Source organism: Uloborus diversus, chromosome 4 (assembly GCF_026930045.1).
Source record: "Uloborus diversus isolate 005 chromosome 4, Udiv.v.3.1, whole genome shotgun sequence".
Classification (NCBI taxonomy): Eukaryota; Metazoa; Arthropoda; class Arachnida; order Araneae; family Uloboridae; genus Uloborus; species Uloborus diversus.
The window spans coordinates 177,240,685-177,261,667 of record NC_072734.1 but is presented as its reverse complement, the minus strand read 5'-3'; the positions used below and the strand labels follow the sequence as shown (position 1 = coordinate 177,261,667).

The window sequence follows — 20,983 nt, the reverse complement described above, 5'->3', positions numbered from 1 at the left end:
TTTGATGTTTTATTTATTTTATTTATTTTTTGGTTTCCGAGCAGGCAGGGGTAATTTGGCTTGTAAATGGTACTTTTGGACTCCATTTTGAAGCAGATGTCTCAGCCATGGGCATGAAAAAACAAGGAGCCTGCCAGTCCTCAGCAAGAAAGTAAAATGTAGGTAAGATTGAAAACAGTAGTTAACACAAAGTTATTAGTGTCTGAGTTTGAATGGCTTAGCAGATAAAAATGTGCAAGCATTACAAAGCAGATGCAATGGACTTTTGAAATGAGTAAAAAATCAGGACTGGAGCGTAAAAACCTAATGCAAAAATTTGGCAGGTATGATTATTCAGGGTATGATATCTGCTGAGAGATCAGCTAATCAGCATGTAAATTTGAAAAGGCTTAAACAGGTTATTTTAGTGAAAAAAATAATGTTTTCTTTGCATTTAAAATATCTTAAAAAGGTATGCCTTTTTTTACCTTCTTAAACTTCTGTAACAAAGTTTACTATATTTTTTCAGGAAAAGATAATTTTCTTTTTTTATTTTTTAATTATTGCTCATTTTATCAGGAATAAGAGTGCAATATGTACAAAAATAACTGAAATATGCACTTAAATTCTGGAAAAAAAAAAAGAAAAAAGCATGTAATCTCACTTTGCACTAAAAAATTATAAAATGTTAAGGTAAAGTAAAAATCTTTTTAAAGTCAATTAAAAATGATTAAAAGTTGGAAATTCCTTTAAAGTATTTAAGAAAAGAATGAAGAAATTCATACCTAACTCATAAGAATTTAAATACATTGTTTTTCATAGAATAAAGCTGGATACAAAGAATTAAAACTCAGGTAATATTCTAAATTATTCATAATTTCTTTGTATGTGTAAAAATGCATTTTAAAAAAATAGTTGGAAATCCAACAAACATGCTATTCAACTGATATTTACCATATATCTTCTTTCCAAGTGCATTGGACTAGAGGTAGGTTGAAAAGCAGTTTGCATGGGTGGCTTTGGTGCTTCAACTATCTTGATTTTTGGCTCATCTATCTCGTTTTTCACAGAAATATTGTTGCTTATATCTTCCATTTCTTCAGCAGAACCAAATATTTTAGGTTCTAATGATGCTTTAATTGCACCTATGTCAAAAGCTGAACAAAATTTTTTGAAATTAAAATTGTTACTAGCATAGATTCATTTTCAAAGAAATTCAAACTGAACACTAAGTTTGTTATAAAAAAAAACCACACACACCATATCGAGGAAATTACAAATAAAGAATAAACACTACCGGCAAACCTCATTATGACATCACCATAATATACAGTCCTTATAAGCTCAGACTGAATTAATAGCGAATTGTGTACCGTATTTTCCTGCATATGATCCGCGGATTATCTGTTAAAAAAGTGTAAAATTAATGAGGTGTGTAGTATATGCAGCCACGGATTAATTGCACACTTTTTTTTCTCAACACCAACGCATTGAACCACAATATTTACGGCAGGATTCGCACCATTAGAGATTGTTACCCTGCCTGTATGTTGTTTATTTTATATAGCTTGAATGTTCTAAAGCGATTCAGGGTATGTAAAATAAACATATAGTATAGGAAGAAGCCTTCATATGCATAAGATTAGACTGTTTGCTCTTTTCTTGACTCTGTCTTCAAGTAATTAGCGTACTATAATGAATTTCAAGAACAAATTTTTATTTTTCAGATTATTTTTTTTTAATATTGAATATACTTCAAAAGTTATTACATCTTTACGTTTTTAATTTAGGTGCTAAAATTGTATGTTACATCAAAAATTCATTTTTTTTTTTGCATCGTATTATTCGCGGATTATACAAAGATTTTTTTCTTCAGGCCGATCTTAGGACCTGCAGATAATATACATGCCGCCACGGATAATATACAAGAAAATATGGTACATTTTGTAACCCCTTATATGATGAATTCATAACATCTCTACTTACCAGGTAGAAAAATATTTCCAAAAAATTACCATTACCAATATTTATTACTTAAGGTGCAATTACCTACCAATCTCAGGCTAATACTCATTTATAGAGGCTCAGACTCATTTACAATGAGCTTTGATTTAAGGAGAAAACCAGAAATATTAAGGGGGACCAGAAAGTAATGTCGTTTAGTTTCAAAAAATATTTTTTTAAATTTGTATTATTAATTTGGGATGCACAGAAAATAATTGGTTTTTGGGAGAAATATATGAAGATAGCATGATTGGATATCAGACAATTTTTCAAGTTTTTTTTGTCATACATAGATTGGAATAAAAGGAAATCAAATGGTGCAACAATGGTGGGTGAGGTAGCCAACCATGGCTCCTAAATTTACTATCAAATAATTTAAGAGACAGAGGTGCAAGTGGGCTAAAGTAAAATTTTCTTACTACAGTGTAACACTTTCGGAAGTTTGACACCCCCCCCCCCCTGTAAAATCTCTTCAAATATGCAAACAAAACTCATTGGAAAAAAAAACATTTTAAAAGGTTTTTTTACTATAATTTTTCGGTTTTAAAATGTTGCCAGACCAAAATTTTTGGAAATGTCGGATCATAAATACCCTTGTTATGAGAATCATTCACTGCAGGCCAAGCATGCATTTTTTTAAATTTAATCAATCATAAGAAAATTATTTTTGTTGAATGATTAAGAATTTATTTCTGTATTTATTTTTTGAGGAACGATATCGTAATAAAAATACCTTCATTTTACATGGAATGCCCCTTTCTCTTTCTCCAAAAAAAAAAAAAAAAGAAAAAGAAAAAGAAAAAGAGAAAAAAAAGAGAAAAAAAAGAAAAGCCAAAAAAAGAAAAGAAAAGCCAAAAAAAGGGGGCTATTTCTACTTCTTTAAAGACTTTCGATTAGCATAAAGTAAGTTGAATTTAAAGAGGACATTTATGTGGTGGATGGAGAAAGATCGCATATCACTGCTTCGGCACAATAATTGATTGCAGATCACTGTGAGGGGGAAAGGGCTTTTTAAAAATGATTTTTAAATCAATTAAAGAGGACTAAACAGGCTAAAATGTAAAAAAAAACATACTATAGTAAACTTACTTAACTTTATAAAACAGACTTTGGAGGCAAAAGAAGACTATTTGAGAGCCCTGAATGCTTTAGCATGCTTTTAAAAGAGGTTTAAATTCTCTAAATCAAAGTCATGGTAACCTGGTACCCAGCATATGTTAAGCCTGACGAATTGTTGCATTGCTGTTGCTGATTGTATATCATACAACATATTTGCAATGATGACAGTTATTTAAAAAATGTCTTGCTTTTATGAAAGGTAATTTATAGTGATGAGAATAAGAATTCAATAATTTGCACACCAACATTTTCCGTTACCATATTTTTTGGACTAATAGCCGGAGAATAATCTGTTTAAAAAAGTTGAACATTTTATGTATTATATGCTGCCATGGATTATAAGAACTTTTTTAAAGCAAAATTTATTTATAAGATTGATTTTTCAAGAACATTGTTTGTAAATTTGTAATCATTGCTCATGATTTATAATGCTTTAAATACTCGTTTAGATGCAAAATGGGGTGCATTTCATTTTAAATTATACTTCTAAAAAGGAGTTGTTTTGTTCAAAAAGGTGAAAAATGCAGACAAGTCATTAAATGTGAGTGAAAACAAAAGGTTCTAATTTAAACTCTTTCAATAATTAAAACTGATTCTTTTGATGTTTCCAAAATATTTTGATCTGAGTGCAATAATTCGCTCTTGAATTAACCACTGTCAAGATGAGGAGAAAAAACAATTAAATTATTCAAGACTTGCAAAAACTTGGTTTTAGTATATTTTATAATTTTATTACTCTTATTTTACTGTCCAAATCATTCATGTTTGGCTAAAAACTTCATTTTTTGGTTTATTTTTATGCTCCTTTAATACCATGCATCATGCGAAATTTTAGCATTTTCCTGTAACTATGCAACCATCTTTTAGCATCTGCTTTAGGTTTACTACATTTTTATTATTATATTAATAGTTCATGAAATAAAGCATACTTTGAAAAAATGAGATAACATTGTTTAGCACAAGTCTAATTTTTTTTAATTTTTTATTATTGCAGCGATCAGCATGTAGTATTTTGCGTAATAATAAGGCACAGCATATTATCTGAGGATTATATGGTTCTGTGTATTATCTGCCAGCATTTTTTTTTTCAATATTTCAAAATATGCAACTTGCGGGATATATGCGAAGCCTATTATGGGCTGAAAAATTTCGCACAGCACATTCCTTAAAATCTTATGAGACATCTGTGAAGGAGTGTTGCACTATATCATTAATTTACATGCATGAAAAATGAATGTTCAACAATAACATGGGTAGTGTTTACTCTCATTATGAGAGAGAAGCATTAAGGTAGAAAAACATACCATTTTCTCCATCCTCATCATCATTTTCTTCATTTTGAAAATCAGTAGATGCAATGTTGGCAAGAAATGTAGCATCCTATATAAAACAAAGTAATGATATTACTTCAGGGGTACAAGTGGACTCAAGTAAAATTTGCTGAAGACAGTGAGAAATTTTCGGAAATTATCAGGAAGCTTGACCCAAGTGATTTTTAACCAAGTAACAATAAGTACATACTCTCAAATTTTAAAAGTAGCATAATTATTATGAAGTGGAGTAAATTACACTACACTCTAGGATCACCCTTACATACCACTACATGTGGTTTAATTGGTTAGATGCAGTATTGAAGACAGCCCTGTTTTCTGATCCAAACCTGGAGCTGAGGAACCTGATCCAGCACCCTCTGAAGCATAGATTTGAATTGGAATTTGGAGGACCTTGTGACCACAATATATTTAACATGCCCCATTATCGTCAGCAAACACAGATGTTCTTTTACAAGCTCGCTAGCACTGAATACCAGACTCTCCAGTTACCAGTCCAACATCTTACCGATCAAGCCACCAGGACGGTACAAAAGAAACCTTCAACAGGTGAATCACACGTGACGATTTCAGTTTTAACACAATAGTCAAGTCCTATGCTCTTCTCACTATGCCAAGAAATGCAAAAGTTCATTTTGTAAGTCGAACAGGGGCCGAGAGACTATGAACAGGCTGATTGCAGACTTTAAATACTGAACAATTGAAACAAAAGGTTTTTGAACTTCCCAAGGGAACTTAAAATGTAGTAGTAATTTTTAATCAGCAGTAATAATGTTTTTGTTATTTTTCTCAATGCCAAAGAAAACTCGGAATCTGATCATTTCTTGGTGAATTCAGAACTGGCATTTTCATAACGGGGACGTGTGACATCTGAGTGTCAGCAAGTACAGATGCAGTGTGTTCCCCCTACAGTGAATTCTGGCCATCAACAAGAAAAAAAAAATGTATATGTATGGGAGAAGGGGGGGGGGTATTACACTCTGCTCCAAAGTTTCTATAATTTCAAACACCAACATAACAGAAATGAAATAAAAAGCTAATTTACCTTGTAACACATAAATATTTCCAAGCATGTAAAATGTATACTATTAGTACTATTTATGATAAATTACCATTTCTGTACTTGAGGTGAATGGATTGTCGTAAATACCCATCTGACCCTGAAACAAAGAAAGATTTTATGAAAAAAAACGCAAAAAATTCATTTAAAATCCATATAAGTAAATGCAAGATTTTGTTGATGAAAATGTTGTAAATGATAGTATATACAGTTGAACTGTTTACAATTCAAATAAAATAAAATTATTTTTATTACTGTCAAGTACCAATTCGTATTAATATCATAACTTGAGTACTAAAATGTCTTAATTTTGTTTTTTGGAATAAACCTGTTTTTAAAACCATTGTGAGAGGGATAAAAGTACACTATTTAAGGTACTTCTGAATAACCAGAGCCCGGATAAACATGACTCGGATAGTGGGACTCTATAGAACATAAAATGCTTTTATTTATATAATTATTATATTACAATAAATATATAAATAAAAGCGTTACCATTCTTTGTAGTGAAATTTTTGTTTTTGAAAAAAATAATTTACAAATTCATGAAAATTGAAATGGGCACCTTCTCCTATATTTTTAAACATTTCAGCAGGACCATAAATTTAATTTTATGGTCAAACATTTAAGGGAAAATGCACCAGATATTTAGAACAAAACTTGATACTTCAGTATATATCCAAATCTATAGAAAAAACTCAATTTTCCTATTTATAATAACAATACAATGATGTAAAGACTTAGTGTTTCACAGAGAGATTAGGCACAATAAACATCATATTCTACTATTTGCCTACTTAATAAAGAAATTCTTAATTTTTAACATCTATTTGGCTTAAAAACACGGCATTAGTAAAGGGATAAGAAAGGCACATGTCATCCAACTCATTTGAACTCCTCTACAAAAAATTCCACTAAACATTGGTTGTTGCTTATGCTTTTCACAAAGCTACACTACAAAGCACATAAAATTTACATCTGGAATAATTAACAGAAGTAGATGCTTTTTAGCTCTAAGCAAATAAATGCTGCAACACATTCCTGCTCACATATTTCACAAAGAAAAATTATTTTCCTAAAATCTTTAATATCTTGGCCTCTGAATTAGCAAACATTTAGCACTAGGTTATATTAAAAACTAAGATATAACACAAATTCAAACAACTTTAACTGCTTATTAAGCTTAAGATTTTGAAAGAATTCATATTAAAAAAAAAGTGTTTTGGGAATTCTTTGTCTTGATAACTGATAATTTTGAAAGACTTTATTATTAGTTTTTAAATCAAACATAGCAAATTATCAATATGCATTAATATTAAAAGCATCTATTATCAGTTTACCATTAGCGTGATATGACATTAAAAATAACTTACTAATCTGATATATTAGCAAATCACATAATCTATTACTAACCTCAATATCACAAAATGCTAAATCTTTACCAGTTGGGCTCCATTTCAAACCACAAATAGCCATTTCTTTTTCATGCATCTTCCTAAAATATGGTTGCACATTTTTAGGTCATGTAACTATTTATAGAAAATTTTTAAATAAAAAATTTATGACAATTAAATTACCTTGAGACAATACTTTTTGCCTCTACATTCCATACAATCATTTTACCATCTAATCCAGCTGCTGCAATGAAATTGCCAAAGGGAGAGAAGGTAACAATAGATAAACCCTGCATCAACAAAAGAATTCATATAATTGTGTTAGTATTTAGTTTGTGATAAACACTTATTTAGTAACCTCATTTTCAGCTAAAATGAATGAAAATCCATTTAAAATCTTGCACAATAAATAACAAGTAAGACAAATATTTGAAGGGAGTTCAGCTTTAACGAATATTGCTCCCATGATTATGGTTCCAGGATTTTTTTTTTTTTTAAAGTTAGGCACTGGATTAAAATTGAAACTTTTTAACTATTGCATACATATTTAAAATAACACAATTTGTTCACTCACAGCAATTAATTCTCTTGGTTATCAATTTAGGAGCCAAAACTAGAATTATGTGCTGCTAAAAAAAAAAGGAAAATTTGTCAAAAATCGAGTTGACCAACCAGCTCAAAGCAAAATTTGATTAATAAATAAGTACATTTTTCAAAATTACTTTCCCTGGACGAGTTATTTTATTGCCCTTCAATACCCAATCTTCTGCATCAGGGTTTTTCAACCTGGGGGGGAATACCCCCTAAAAGGAATTCGAAAGAATTCTGTAGAAGAATTTCGAGGGAGGTGTGAATGTTCTCTAAAAATCTCTTTTACAGTAAATAAAATTAAGGTTTCAAAGAAATTCTGGAAGGAAGTCTGTGGCGGATGTGTATCCAGGAGACCCCATAGCGCCCACAGCATTGAAATTTAGTACAAAATTACTTTGAGCCCCATAGGTGTGCACCTGGGTTTTTATTTTTTAAAATTCGAATTAGTGTTTCTGTAATTAATTTCTTAAGCTCAAATTCTGTGTAGCCTATTATTGCCTATTAAAGGGGTGAAAAATTACTTGCATATATTAATATTATATATCGTTGGAAAGGGTAGAATTTTCCGCGTTCTATGCAATTTGTTTCAATGCTCTAACTTAAATACGGCAGAAGTTACTTGTGTTTTTAGCTTGAACTTTTTTAGGCTTAGCTAAAATTTAGACATAACTTTCTTCATTAAATCTATCAGTAAAAAGTTAAGGAATTGTTCCACAGTTTCCCACAGTCAGGTTTTTTTTTAACTCCAGATCTAACTCGACCTATGGTCGAAAAACTAAACTTCTATCTCCAAAGGAAAAAAATTTACACGCCAAAATCAAGTTCTGATAATCTCATCTCCATTAAAATTATTGATGTTTAATTTGGCGTTGTCATAGTTACGTCTTTTCGATTCGCATGTTTCTTCTTTCTTATTCACAAATTTTAAGGGTTTTGATTCAAAGGAAAATCTTAGTCTCAATTCAAGCCCCGAGCTACAGAGTAAAATATATTACCAGAGACCACAAACATGAAAGCGACTTTTCAAACGTACAAAACTGCAGTTTTGCAATGCTCAGGAGCACCTTAGCCTTTACGGCTTTGAAAGTTGGCACAAGTTATTTTGAAACCTGAGGATGAGGTGTTTTTTGTTCCAAAGGGTTCATAATGCGTTTTTAATCTGTTTCTTTCTAATTGACAATTTAAATTCTTGCGAATCATATAAGATTGTGAAACAAATGAGTAAGTAAAAAAGTAAGGTAAAAAATTAAAAGTAACAATAATTTGCTCAATTTTGAGGTCACATATAAATATTTTCAACATTATCTCCATTTTTTAAAGTTTTTAGTGCCGTTTTTGTCCACATATCCCTAGAAACCCGTACTTGCAGCATTAGCACATTTATGGAGTCTAAATACTAAGCAAGAATAGCCATTAAAAGTGACCCGAGGTGCGCTTTTTCAAAAGTTACAACCTAATATTAAAAACTTGTCAAGAGGAAACATTGGTTATTCCATTTTTGATACTGTGAAAGTAACAGCTATAACATTCTAACCTCCCCTATATCCTAAAGTACTTCAAATTTAGTTGTTAATAGTCCTTTGATTTCATGTGCTGTAAATATTAAATTTTGTTGACAAAATTATCTATATTTTTATTTAACAAGCAGCTTTGGCCGTCCCAGCCAGCTGCAGTTTCAATGTCTGGTACTCTTGTGTTGACCATATATGAGGTCTGATTGTGAGTTCGCATCAGTACTCAAAAAGGGACGAATCAGAAAATTTGGGAACTTCTGTTCCACAAAAAATTAACAGTTGTCCCAATTTAAACGCAATTTAGAGGCACAACAACATTTCAGAATTAAAAAATAAGTTAGATTGGAAATACTTACACCAGTGGTTGAATTATCAGTGAAAGAAAACTTGCATTCCCATGTATCTCTCTGATAGAAAGAAATAGCAGCATCGATAGGAACAGCAATAAACTGAAAAGGAAATTTGAATCCTATAGCAGCTTACATTTTAGTCTTTACAAGTTTTCGCGATGAATCAACTCAGATGCAAATGCAAAGAAATTTTCCAATACATATGACAAAAAAAACAAGCATGCAAGTCTTTTACAGTAAATTGGATACAGGAAGGATTAAAAATAATGGTCAACATAAAATTATTGATGCCCAAGAAATAGAATCGCATAGTACACAAAAATAAAAAAGTTCCAGAAAAACAGATGCAATCGCATTTTGAAAGTTTTATGGACAGGCACTGAGAGTGAAAGCATAATAATAGCTAAAACGCTTTACATTTAATATTTAATACGTAAAAGTTGTCAGGTATGGTGCTTTACAGTACACACACTCTCATATCTGTATATACACATATCGATATATACACTATCAAAAATTATTAGATATCTGCTAATTTCAGATGATTAAAAGCTTTTTTGGATCACAAAAAATATAAATATATATAAATAAATAAAACTCTGCAACAGCAGCAACCAATTGTAATCAATTGAGGCATTTCATACCACATTAGCATCATTAAAGCAGAAATTTGCAAATTATTGCACACACATATTACAAGGGTTATAATGCAAAAAATAAAATTTCTTGGAACCAATTGATTTAATATGTGATTTAAACCATGTCAACACAGCTCATAGATTAATATGAGCAGGATGATTTATTACCTGGCCGTCAGGACTCCAATCAATGCGATTTAAAGAGCTTCCAGGGCTGAAAATACAAAAACAAAACTACCTCAATGACAGTTGAATATCTTTGGAAACAAGGATATTCTCATAAAAATTAGTTCAAAATATTGTAACCGACACATATTATTTTTGTAAAGTATAGAAACATACGGCACTAAGGCCCATGAGGATATAGAATGCACTTATATAATGGCATGAAACTGAGGCATGATAAACTTTAATATGAACAGTCAGATTTATAATTATTTAAAAGTTTTTTGACTGTATAATACTAATGAGCATTATTTGCAATCTACAATAGATGAAATTAAAAATTGCTTACTTCATATCATTGCTCTTTTTAAATATCGGCAAAGATTTTACACATTTCTGATCTGAAAGCAACCAAATGCGAAGCGTTCCATCACAACTAGAAGAAGCCTAAAATATTAACAATACTAACATTAACAACAGTTACTGTAAGGACTTATGGATTCCTTAAAGTATCGAATGGTACAACTGAGGTAGTTGTTGCATGCACTTTTTTTTTAAATTACTTATTTCAATTAGAAGTGGAAAAGAATGTTCAAAAAAACTCAAACAAAAAATATAAATCAGAATACCACATGATAACAGAAGATGATTCAGACGGACCTTTAAAACACTGCAGTGACCAAGAACTTAGTTTGTTAAATCACAGGTTGTTCTTAAACACACTTTTCATACCGACCACTATTTCTAGTTTAACCAGTTGGATAGGACCCTGAAGACAGCTCTGATTTTTTGATCCAGACCAGAAACTGGTCCAGCACTCTCCAGAGGTTTTGTTTCATTTGAAGGACTATGTTACTGCAAGCATATTTAACGCCCCCCCCCCCCCCTGCATCACCATTAAAGAAGAAGGTGGATCTTCGACCGCTTAGGATTGAACCCATTTCTTTATGGTCACAAATCCAATGCCTTACCCATCACGCTACCCTTCTCTTAAACACAGAGTGCTCAGTGATTTTTTTTTTCTTAAATACATATGACAGGCCATTTTTTTAAATAAAAGGACATTTTCTTACAACACAAGACATTATTCAATTGAGATAATGAAAACGAAACTAAAGTTTGTTACAAACAAAAACTATTTAATAACTGAATTTTGTCAAATTACTTGGAAAAAGTTCTTTCGCAACTTTATCCAAAAAAGAGAAGAAAGTACTCTCTTTTGTCGGGCTGCATTATGCAGTGCAATTGAGAATGCTCAACACATATGAAAAACTTTAAATAGACATCAAGCAATATAGATGAAAAAATGATTACCAACTCAATAATAGCGATGATCATTCAATTTTTAATAATTAATCACAGAAAAAAAATTATATATTTTTCAGTTTTACTTTTACTACATTTTAAAGAAGTTTAAAACTAACAAAAATAACAAATGATAACCATACAAAATTTCATTGATACTCACAAGATATTTGCCTTGGGTATCAAATGTCAAACTAAGTATAGGACCATCATGAACTCGAAATTCTGCTAAACTTTTACTATCATTGTTGTAGAGCTTTATTAAAAAGTCCCTAAAATAAGATAAAATTGAATTTAAAAACATAATAAAAATAAGCTATAACTCTTGTGGTTGTATGGCTGCAAAGCGAGAAGTGAAATATGAGCACCCACAGTTGGGTGCACGTAAGCACATAATTGTTAGAAATAGTTTTGTAACAATTGTCTCTACACTTACTATACTTTAACAGAACATTAAGCAAGTCAACTGAGATACTCATTTGAGTGAACAATCATAGCGAATGGGGAATCGTAAACAAGCCATTGGATCCGACAAGTGATATCACAAACTCCCGCTCATAGCTAAGCAGGGAGGCTTCACGGCCACTTAGTGCATCCTCATTGGTAGCGTGTGTTGATGTTGATACTAATGAGTGCTTGTTACTTAACAGAGAAGATGGTTGAGATTTGTTCTCTCTTTTTGATTTCGGTGATGTCCTTTCAGAACGAGCATGGATTTAGGTTGAGCTCTCGTATTGCTCGGCGAGATGCCAAAGTTATCCAGCTGACTGCAGTCATGAATTAGCGATAATAATAGAATGGGCTTAACAAAAACATGCTACTCATATTTAATAGTTTTACTTTTGGCTTCAGTTGGATGAGTTTTTGCAATTATACAGTTACCTTTTCAAACCTTAAAAAGTTTTAATTATATTTTAAAGAAGTCTCTTCATCATTCTTCAAGGAAAGATTGAGACATTAGTTTATAGACCAACTCTGCTGAACTATTTTAGACTTTAATAGAGGCTATCACTCTTTAGTGGTATCCATAATCAGCGATATCCATGTGGTAGAATCACAGCAAAGCAAAACAAGAAAATTTTACAGAAGTGGATGCAATCCGATTTCAAAATGAGTAAAAAATCAGAATTAATGGGTAAAAGCGTAAAGTGCAACTAAAATGTGTAAAAATTATGCTTAATCCTTAAAAGTTACCAAATATGACAATCTGAGTTTTTTGTAAAATATTTAACAAAACCAACTGCCCAAAATGTAATTTCCCCTAGCAGGGTGAGAATAGCATTATTGATATTTCAAATGTGTGTTTTATCCTTCTCCCTCCCATATTTTGTGGTAGCACTGCTACAGCTGCAACATTATTTTCTTTTGCTGTTGAGTTAAATCCCTATAACGCTGCAGATTTTATAAAAATTTTACTCTTATTCTTTTCTATGTTTTGTCTTGTTGTTTCTCTATATTGCTGCAGTTTCAATTAATATTCATACATTTTCAAGTATATTTCTACTTGTGTATCCTAATAAAAGTTAAATTATTGTGTATATGTATTTCTTGCAAATGTACAAAGTAGCCAATCCATGTACTTATCTACCCTATCATGAGGTACATCGGTACAAAGATGGATACTTCTAAAATTACAGCTATTGATTCTAATACAGCTTTTTTTTTTTTTTTTTTCAAACTAATTCATCACATTTGCAACATTAGAATGCACTCTTCAATTAGCTACATAGTTTAAAATTTTGGAAAATCTGGATGCTTCTCACACTACACACAATTTTGTGGAATTTGAATATCATCCAGAAGCTTATACTTCTTTGCATTGAAAAAGGTGTTCCTTGAACACCAAAACACGTGTCTGCAGTAATGTGCATTTTTTGTGCTTCAAAACGTTGGATAACTGATTACTTTGATGTGCTAAGGTCTCGCCTATATACACATTTCTTTTAAATCAGTAAATACAATTGCACATATTTTATACAAAACCCCACTTTACAAATGCCCAGCTAGTTTTTGCTGATAGTTTCTTCTGGGAAAACCAATACAGGGTTTTCTGGGAGTGTACAGAATTTGCAAAAGACTAATTGAAAGAATAATATATATATTATATGCATAAGACTTAAAAGGTATCTTACCAGTTGTCTTTTACAATTAGGACAAGTATCATTCACTTTTTTAATATGAAATAAATTAGAAAGAACCCCTATGGCAATAATTTTAGATAATTTGCAGCAGACCAAAAACAAGCCACTTGATTCTTGTCTCATGCTTAATGGACAGTTAAGTAATAAAATAAAAAGTAAACATTTTAATAAAAATACAATAAAGCAATTGTTTTTACCCTCCACCAGCAGCTACTAAGTTTCCATCTTTGCTACAAACAATATGATAAACGGTTGAACTGAACTCTGCAATTATTCCATCAAACTCTGTATCAGGAAATAAATAGCACTTTAACTTAAAATCATCAGAAGCCACATAAAGCTTGTTTTCCTACAAAAACAAAGAAAAATATATACACTTGGGACACTTTCAAAAATTTTATGGATTTCTCAAGAAATAAGAGATTAATTGCTTAGTAACTTTTGTTACATAAAAGGTATGCTCCAGCTGTCATTTTCCAATAAAAGTGATATCACCCTGCATTTCGGGGCTCAGTAACAAATTGAGGAAAACAAAAAAATTGTTTGATCATCATTCATCGTAAATAGCTGAGAATGAGCTATAAATTTCAGAAATTAGTTAGCTTACTTACTATGTAAAATTATTGTACATACTTTCGAGAAAGTATCAGTGATATTCACGAAGATATAAGCATTTCTTTCAAAACTACGAATTTTATTTGAAGGTTTTTGGCTCATAACATGCAAAGTTTTCCATTAAAGCTTATCAAACTTTCAGAAAACTTGACAGCATACAAGAGAAGTGTATTACAACAATTTTAAATTAAAATGTGGAAAATATGATATAATATAGACATTTAAACCAATTAAATTTTCACTGTGCATGCACAAAAGATAATAATTTATAACTTCCACACTCTAAAACTCAACTAGATTTCTCATTTCATGATAAAATTCCAGTTGAATATCTTAAAAATTTAGAAAGTTATCAGCAACCTAATGAGTTGGATTTCAATAATTTTTGGATAGGCGATGCACCGTGAGGGGTCATTTGCAAGTTTGCATTATTTTCTTGCAAACGTTCGCTGTGATTCAAGATACAAACAGATGATTTGTGAACGATCAATCACGATTCGTCGTCTCTTCAAGAGTTACTCAAATTCGGCTCATTTGATTGCTGATAACTTTCTGAATTTTTAAGATATTCAACTGGAATTTTATCATGAGTTGAAGAATCTAGTTGGGTTTTAGATTATCAAAGTTATAAAGTGCTATCTTTCACGCATGTGAAGTGAAAATTTCCATATTTTATCAAATTTTTCATATTTTAATTTAAAAGTTTAGTATTCAGGGGTCTGTCCAGGATTTTTCACAGGGTCCGTTTTTTGTGAAAAATCAAATAATTTTGTGAAAAATGAATTAATTTTGTGAAAAATCAAAAAATTTCGCAAAAAAAAAAAAAACTGTTAAAACGAAATTTTAGAATTTAGAGATGGCACAAACTGCATCAATTAAACTTAAAGAAGTTGAGTGTTTTCCACTTCTATGACAAGAAAATCATTCTGGATTTTTTTTCTGATATTTGGCGGGGGGGGGGGGGGGCATCGCTCTTTCAAATATCAATATTTATCTACCATTCTGCATTATGTTAAATTATACTAGATATATTTCTGTACAGTATTTAAAATAATTGTAACAAAAATATAAATAAATAAAACAAAATTCAGAATAGGGTTCAGCATTCAACTTTTTGACCCAAGACACTCTTAAAAAGCACAGAATTTCGTTTAAAACTTATAAATTCCGTGATTTTAACAAAAATAAAAAGATATTTCAATTGTTTACCTCTTAACAAAGCGTAATAATCATTAAAAATTCGAAAAATCGGATTCCCATAGCGGATGCAAAGAGATCGCAATTCTCAAAGTGAAGGCATCAAAAGTATAAAAACGGCTTGTAAAAGAAATATTTTTGATAAAATTATTTTAAAATTGCATTTTAGAGTCCTATGATAACATATCATTAATATCTGTGGACACAGTTGACCAAAAAAATAAATAAATAAATAAATAACAGAAATAAAGAGACTTTTCATTTATTTGAATCCTAATAAAGCGAAGTTAGCTTGAAAAAAGAACAAAATATGATTCTCATATCGGATGTTAAAAGATTGCGTTTTTCAAAATGTAGACATCTAAAGAAAAAAAAAACGATAATTAAAAGAGTTAATTTAAAGTTCATCATCCTTGTTAGCATCGAAAAATCAAAACCCATATAATTTTCTCCCAAAATAACAATTAAACATCGCACCCGCACTGTAAAACGCAAATATTGACAAGCCAACAAAATGATGAGAATATTTTCTAATCAAGTCATTATAAAGGTTCAACGCCAGACGCTAAGTGGTGATAGTTTTGAAATTGGTAACCCTATCTGAAGCGATCATATTTTTTCCTCACCCTTACTATCCCTTGCAGTTCTAAGTTCATTTCGCAGATATATATTATTATTGTTTATTAAATCATGAGCGGAGAAAAGTGCTTACCAATGCCTTTTCAAAAAAGTTTACAACAACACCGCTGCTAATTAGCTGTGATAAAACAAACAACCATTATATTTAATTGGCAGTAGCAATTATTTATCACTTGCAGGAGCATCGCAAAAGTGCCGATTTTTTTTTTTTTTTTTTTTTTCAAAATTAGCCAATTTTGTATAAGCTGATCCCTCTAATTTGACTTAAAAAAAGGTTCCAAAATTTATCGGTTTATACACAGAAATATGCATTATTTTGCTTTCAGATTTGCTCTTTCAATAAACAATTTGTGACAGATCCGATCTTGTTTATCAGAATTTTGTGAAGGGTCCGTTTTGTTTGATTGGGATTTTGTGAAAGGTCCGTTTTGTTTGATCGGGATTTTGTGAAAGGTCCGTTTTGGTTGATCGGATTTTTGTGAAGGGTCCGTTAACGGACCCAAATATCCTCTGGCCAGACCCCTGGTATTATACTTCTCTTGTATGCTGTCAAGTGTTCTGAAAGTTTGGTAAGCTTTGATGGAAAACTTTGCGTGTTATGAACCAAAAACCTTCAAATAAAATTCAGTTTTGAAAAAAAAAATGCTTATATCTTTGTGAATATCAGTGATACTTTCTTGAAAGGACGTAAAATAATTGCACATACTAAGCTATCTAATTTCTGAAATTTACAGCTTATTCTCAGCTATTTACAATGAATGATGATCAAAAAACTTTTGTTTCCCTCAATTTGTTACTGATCCCCAAAAAGCAAGGGTGATATAATTTTTATTGGAAAATGACAGCTGGAATATTCCTTTTATGTGACAAAAGTTTAAAAGCAAATAGTTTCTTATTTCTTGAGAAATCCTTAAAAATGTGAATTTTTGAAAATGTCCCAATACTTTTGGTCATATAGTGTGTGTGTTAATTTTATACACATTGTTTAAATTTTACACACAATAAAATTGAACCTGGTGAGACTTAATTGATTAATACATCATGCTTTCACCAGCAAAATTAACAGTGATATAATGGTACAGGATCACAAAAACAGCAATTGAAAATGCAAAATAAAAATTTTAATTAAAATACAAAATAAAAATTTTAATTTATTTCCACTTTCCTTTCAAAAATTGTAAGCCTCATAATTTTTGAATCGTTTGAAGGTTTGTACTTTTTACAATGTTCATATTTTCTATGCCAGAAAAGCTAGGATCAGGAATTTCTACCACAAATAGTGTAGGTATTAGTTTTATCACCCTATAGCTTTCCACCCAAAACAACAACCAAGATAAGATTTAGTTGGCTCAATTCCCTAACCAGTATTGGTGAACAGAAAAATACTTGCTCTTTCCTTTTTTTACCTACTCTCTACTAGATAACAATTTTGACTAGTATGAGATGAACATGAAAAATGGTAAAAGAAATTTTCCTGTTTTCTTGTGCTTTCATTTTCGAGGAAAAAAAATGTTGATAATCTTAAAAAATGGAATTTAGATGACATGGAAAATATTCAAGCCCCTTAAAAATTCTAAGCAGAGGGCTTTGTTACAGGATTTTTTGAAACTATTTGCAATTGGGGGAGGGGCACAGCAGCCCAAAAAAATTTTAAAAAAAAGAAAAAAACTAGCACTAAGACTTATTAACATTACAAATATACACTGTTGGGCCTCTGGGGGGAACCCTAAAGAGTTTTGTGGGGGGGGGGGGCAAATGTATATGTATAGTTCCAGGCCTGAGGACATTGATAAAAAAATGTGCAAGATAAAATCTAAATTAACACCAAAAATGCTTTAAAATAAGATGCCAATCCAAGTACATGCTATCTGTGAATTATATTTCAGAAAATATGGCACAAATCTTAATTGGCTGAAATTTCAGATTATTATTTCTTAAAAATTTTTCAATTTCTCCATCAACTAAGAAATAGTATGCAAACTTTCTTGAGAAAGTTGCGCAGTTTTTGTTACCAGGCCTTGGGCATGAGTCTTGAGTGTCGTGCAATAATTTGGGCTTGGTCTAACATCACTTAAGTTCAGGTAAGTATGGTCATTTAGGACCAATTATAAAAACTTAATTTCTTATCAGTTGAATTATTATATATCAGTTGAATTACTTTCACAGCCACAGCGGAAACGCTATCGCCCATGTGATGAGACACTGGATCTTCGTCTTCGAAGCCTTCCCAAATTCGTATATCGCCGTCGTTTCCACATGTTACAAGGTACCTAAATGGGAAAAATATTTAATATTTAGGCATTTGGCATAATAGTGTGCTAGTGTTTTTTGTTGAAGGTAGAGACATACTGAGTACTTGGTAACTGCTCGGTACTCGGCCAATTTGCCGAGTACTCAGTACTCAGCCAAATTTTGATCAGATACTCGGCCAATACTGAGTTGTTGTAAAACATTGAATAATGTTCAAGACAGATTTTACAATTAATAAAAAAGTAGGAGCATATAATATACTGAAATCATTTAGAAAAATTAATAAGAATTATAAAAATACCTTTGTTTAAAAAATAAAAGCAAATAAAACAACATTAAAAGCACAAATGTGCAGAAATACTGCAGACACATGTTCTGACCTTACAAGGAATACCTTTTTCAATGCACAAAATGTGAGTTTATGGATTTAAAGACATTCAACAAAAGACGAATTTTTCTTGTTGGCTGTCTTTACAGTCATTAGCTCACATTTTATGCACTGAAAAAGATATTCCTTGAAATGTGTGTCTGCAGTGTTCTTGCACATTTATGCTTTTAACATTGTTTTATTTGCTTTAAAAATTATTTATTTTTGGCGAACTAGAACCATAATAGATTGATATAATTTGTCTTAATTCCAACTTGATTTATCATACCTTTTATTTATTTGTTTATTTTTAATTTTAAAAATAAATTTTTTGTAACATTTTTGACACAAACGAATTTTTTTTAATATTGCATATGCATAGTTAAATTTCAGTTGGAATTTTGTTTTAAAAACTGAGGTCTATACTACTACTTCAATGAGTTCAAAATTTATCACATGTGTGTTAGTCTTTCTTCTTAAAGCATAATTTAGACTCGGTACTCGGTACAGTAGTGAAAGGCAGAGTACTCGGCTACTCGACCAAAGTGCTACTCGATACGTCTCTAGTTGAAAGTATTTAGTTTGGCAACTTGTTTACTTTCTACCTTGACCACAATAGAGAAATAGTTTAGAGTTGTTGAATATCATCAAACTGTTAGGCGAAATTTAGGGGGAATTATTTAAGTGGAACATGAAAAATTGGCGAAAAAGTTTCATTGCTGAAATGCTAAATTTTTATTTTAATGTTGCTTTTTTTGACATATACTTGGTAGATTATCTTATCTTTAAATGGCGTGATTTAGTTATTTGGAGGGGGGTGTAGTGTCCGGCACCCCAACAGAGATATTTCTCGACCCCTCTCTCCTGGTTGCACGATTACTTCTGCCTGGTGCTCGGGAGCGAAGGGATGTTTGGGGAGAGATGACTGAGGTCTGATAGAGAGTAGCGGTGTTGTGTGCCCTGACCGGTAGTTGATCTGTTTGATGTTGTGTGTTATGCTTATATGCTTATTCTTGTGTATATATTGTACATTTGATTAGAGGCGGTGTGTAAATAAAGGTTCCTAAAGTTAAAGATGAGTTCACTGAATCTTTCAGGGATGATTGTGAGTTCATCAAAAAATACCTGAAAGTTTCAAAGTGAGAAGGGGGGGGGGGGGGTAATCTTTGGCCCCTATTACTTAAGTGCACCTTTGCCATAGTTTTAAATAGTTCTGAGTCAAAATATTGTGTGCACATTTAATTAAATTTTTAATGGATTACAAAGTTGCTTTTGAGCTGGTGTTATACAAATTATCATGACATTTGTCCATCTTAAGGCTCTTGCAGGCATATTTGATGAGTATTATATAATTTAAAATAAATTGCGGAGGTAGGGAGATAAAAGCATAACGAAAAAAGAACATAATTCCGGTATTTTCAGACATGAAAATACCGGAAATACGACCGAAAATACCGTAAATTCGGTAAAATACCGGACCACAATCACCCCTGATCTTTAAACGAACCAAAGCGGATAAAGGGAAGCTAAGCCCTGCACTCGCTACAGGGAGAATTTCAATAATTTGGAATCTGGCACGGCCGTCTCATATTAGGCGTAAATAATTTTATTTTGGTAACCCGGCTTATTTATAGTAACCCTATGTGAATAGATGTTTCCTGTCTCTTTGTTTAGATTTGTAAAGAAAAATATCTCTCGCGCAGGCGCTAGAGCCAAAACTTGACACCAGTGAAGAAAGATCGCCAGATTCCCAATTATCGAAATCTTCCCGTTTGGAGCATTAATTTTCACTTTAAGGGAATTTTAAATCTTTTTTTTTAAAGGATTGTTTTGTTAAATATTTTAACTTTTACGGTTGTTTTTAGCGACGTTTCACAAGTAATGGATAAGCGATTTGTCCTTAAATAGTTTGGCGAAAATTTTTGAGAAAACATGCCAAGTGTTCCACGTTATGAAATACATAACAGGATGCTTATAAGCTTGTTATTAAAAGAAAGTTTTACCTACCGACCACTGTCGTCAAAACAAATATCGGTATGACCATCGCTATGAGCATATCTCATTTCCTCCATGTTTTATTTTATGAAAAATAGTAATAATGGTTTTAAAAGACGCAAAATTTAAAATAGAACACACACCATCGACACAAATCTTTCACAACTCACTCTAACCAAAACATCAAAACAAGCAAATTGAAGCGCCAATTCTTTTACAGTCACGGTCATGGTGAAATCAAAAATTATGACAGCTTCTAACATCCGTGGATCACGTCACTTGTCCAACAAAATGCATTTTAAAACCTTAAATGACGCATTCAAATTTAT

At 31.3% G+C, this 20,983-nt stretch overlaps 1 protein-coding gene across 1 annotated transcript in view; it reads right to left on the bottom strand.

Moving 5' to 3' along the window:
• LOC129221014 (WD repeat and HMG-box DNA-binding protein 1-like) overlaps positions 1 to 20,731 on the bottom strand; it is a 44,275-nt gene extending 23,544 nt beyond the window's left edge. Inside the window, exons 1-12 of the mRNA XM_054855449.1 lie at positions 20,667 to 20,731; positions 18,201 to 18,312; positions 13,789 to 13,940; positions 11,614 to 11,722; positions 10,495 to 10,592; positions 10,149 to 10,194; positions 9,349 to 9,441; positions 7,071 to 7,177; positions 6,907 to 6,988; positions 5,546 to 5,593; positions 4,407 to 4,482; positions 934 to 1,136 (exon numbers count right to left, since the gene is read on the bottom strand). Of these exons, the coding sequence (XP_054711424.1) occupies positions 934 to 1,136; positions 4,407 to 4,482; positions 5,546 to 5,593; positions 6,907 to 6,988; positions 7,071 to 7,177; positions 9,349 to 9,441; positions 10,149 to 10,194; positions 10,495 to 10,592; positions 11,614 to 11,722; positions 13,789 to 13,940; positions 18,201 to 18,312; positions 20,667 to 20,731 (1,191 nt within the window). The remainder of the gene's footprint in view (positions 1 to 933; positions 1,137 to 4,406; positions 4,483 to 5,545; positions 5,594 to 6,906; positions 6,989 to 7,070; positions 7,178 to 9,348; positions 9,442 to 10,148; positions 10,195 to 10,494; positions 10,593 to 11,613; positions 11,723 to 13,788; positions 13,941 to 18,200; positions 18,313 to 20,666) is intronic.
• Positions 20,732 to 20,983: the final 252 nt, after the last annotated feature.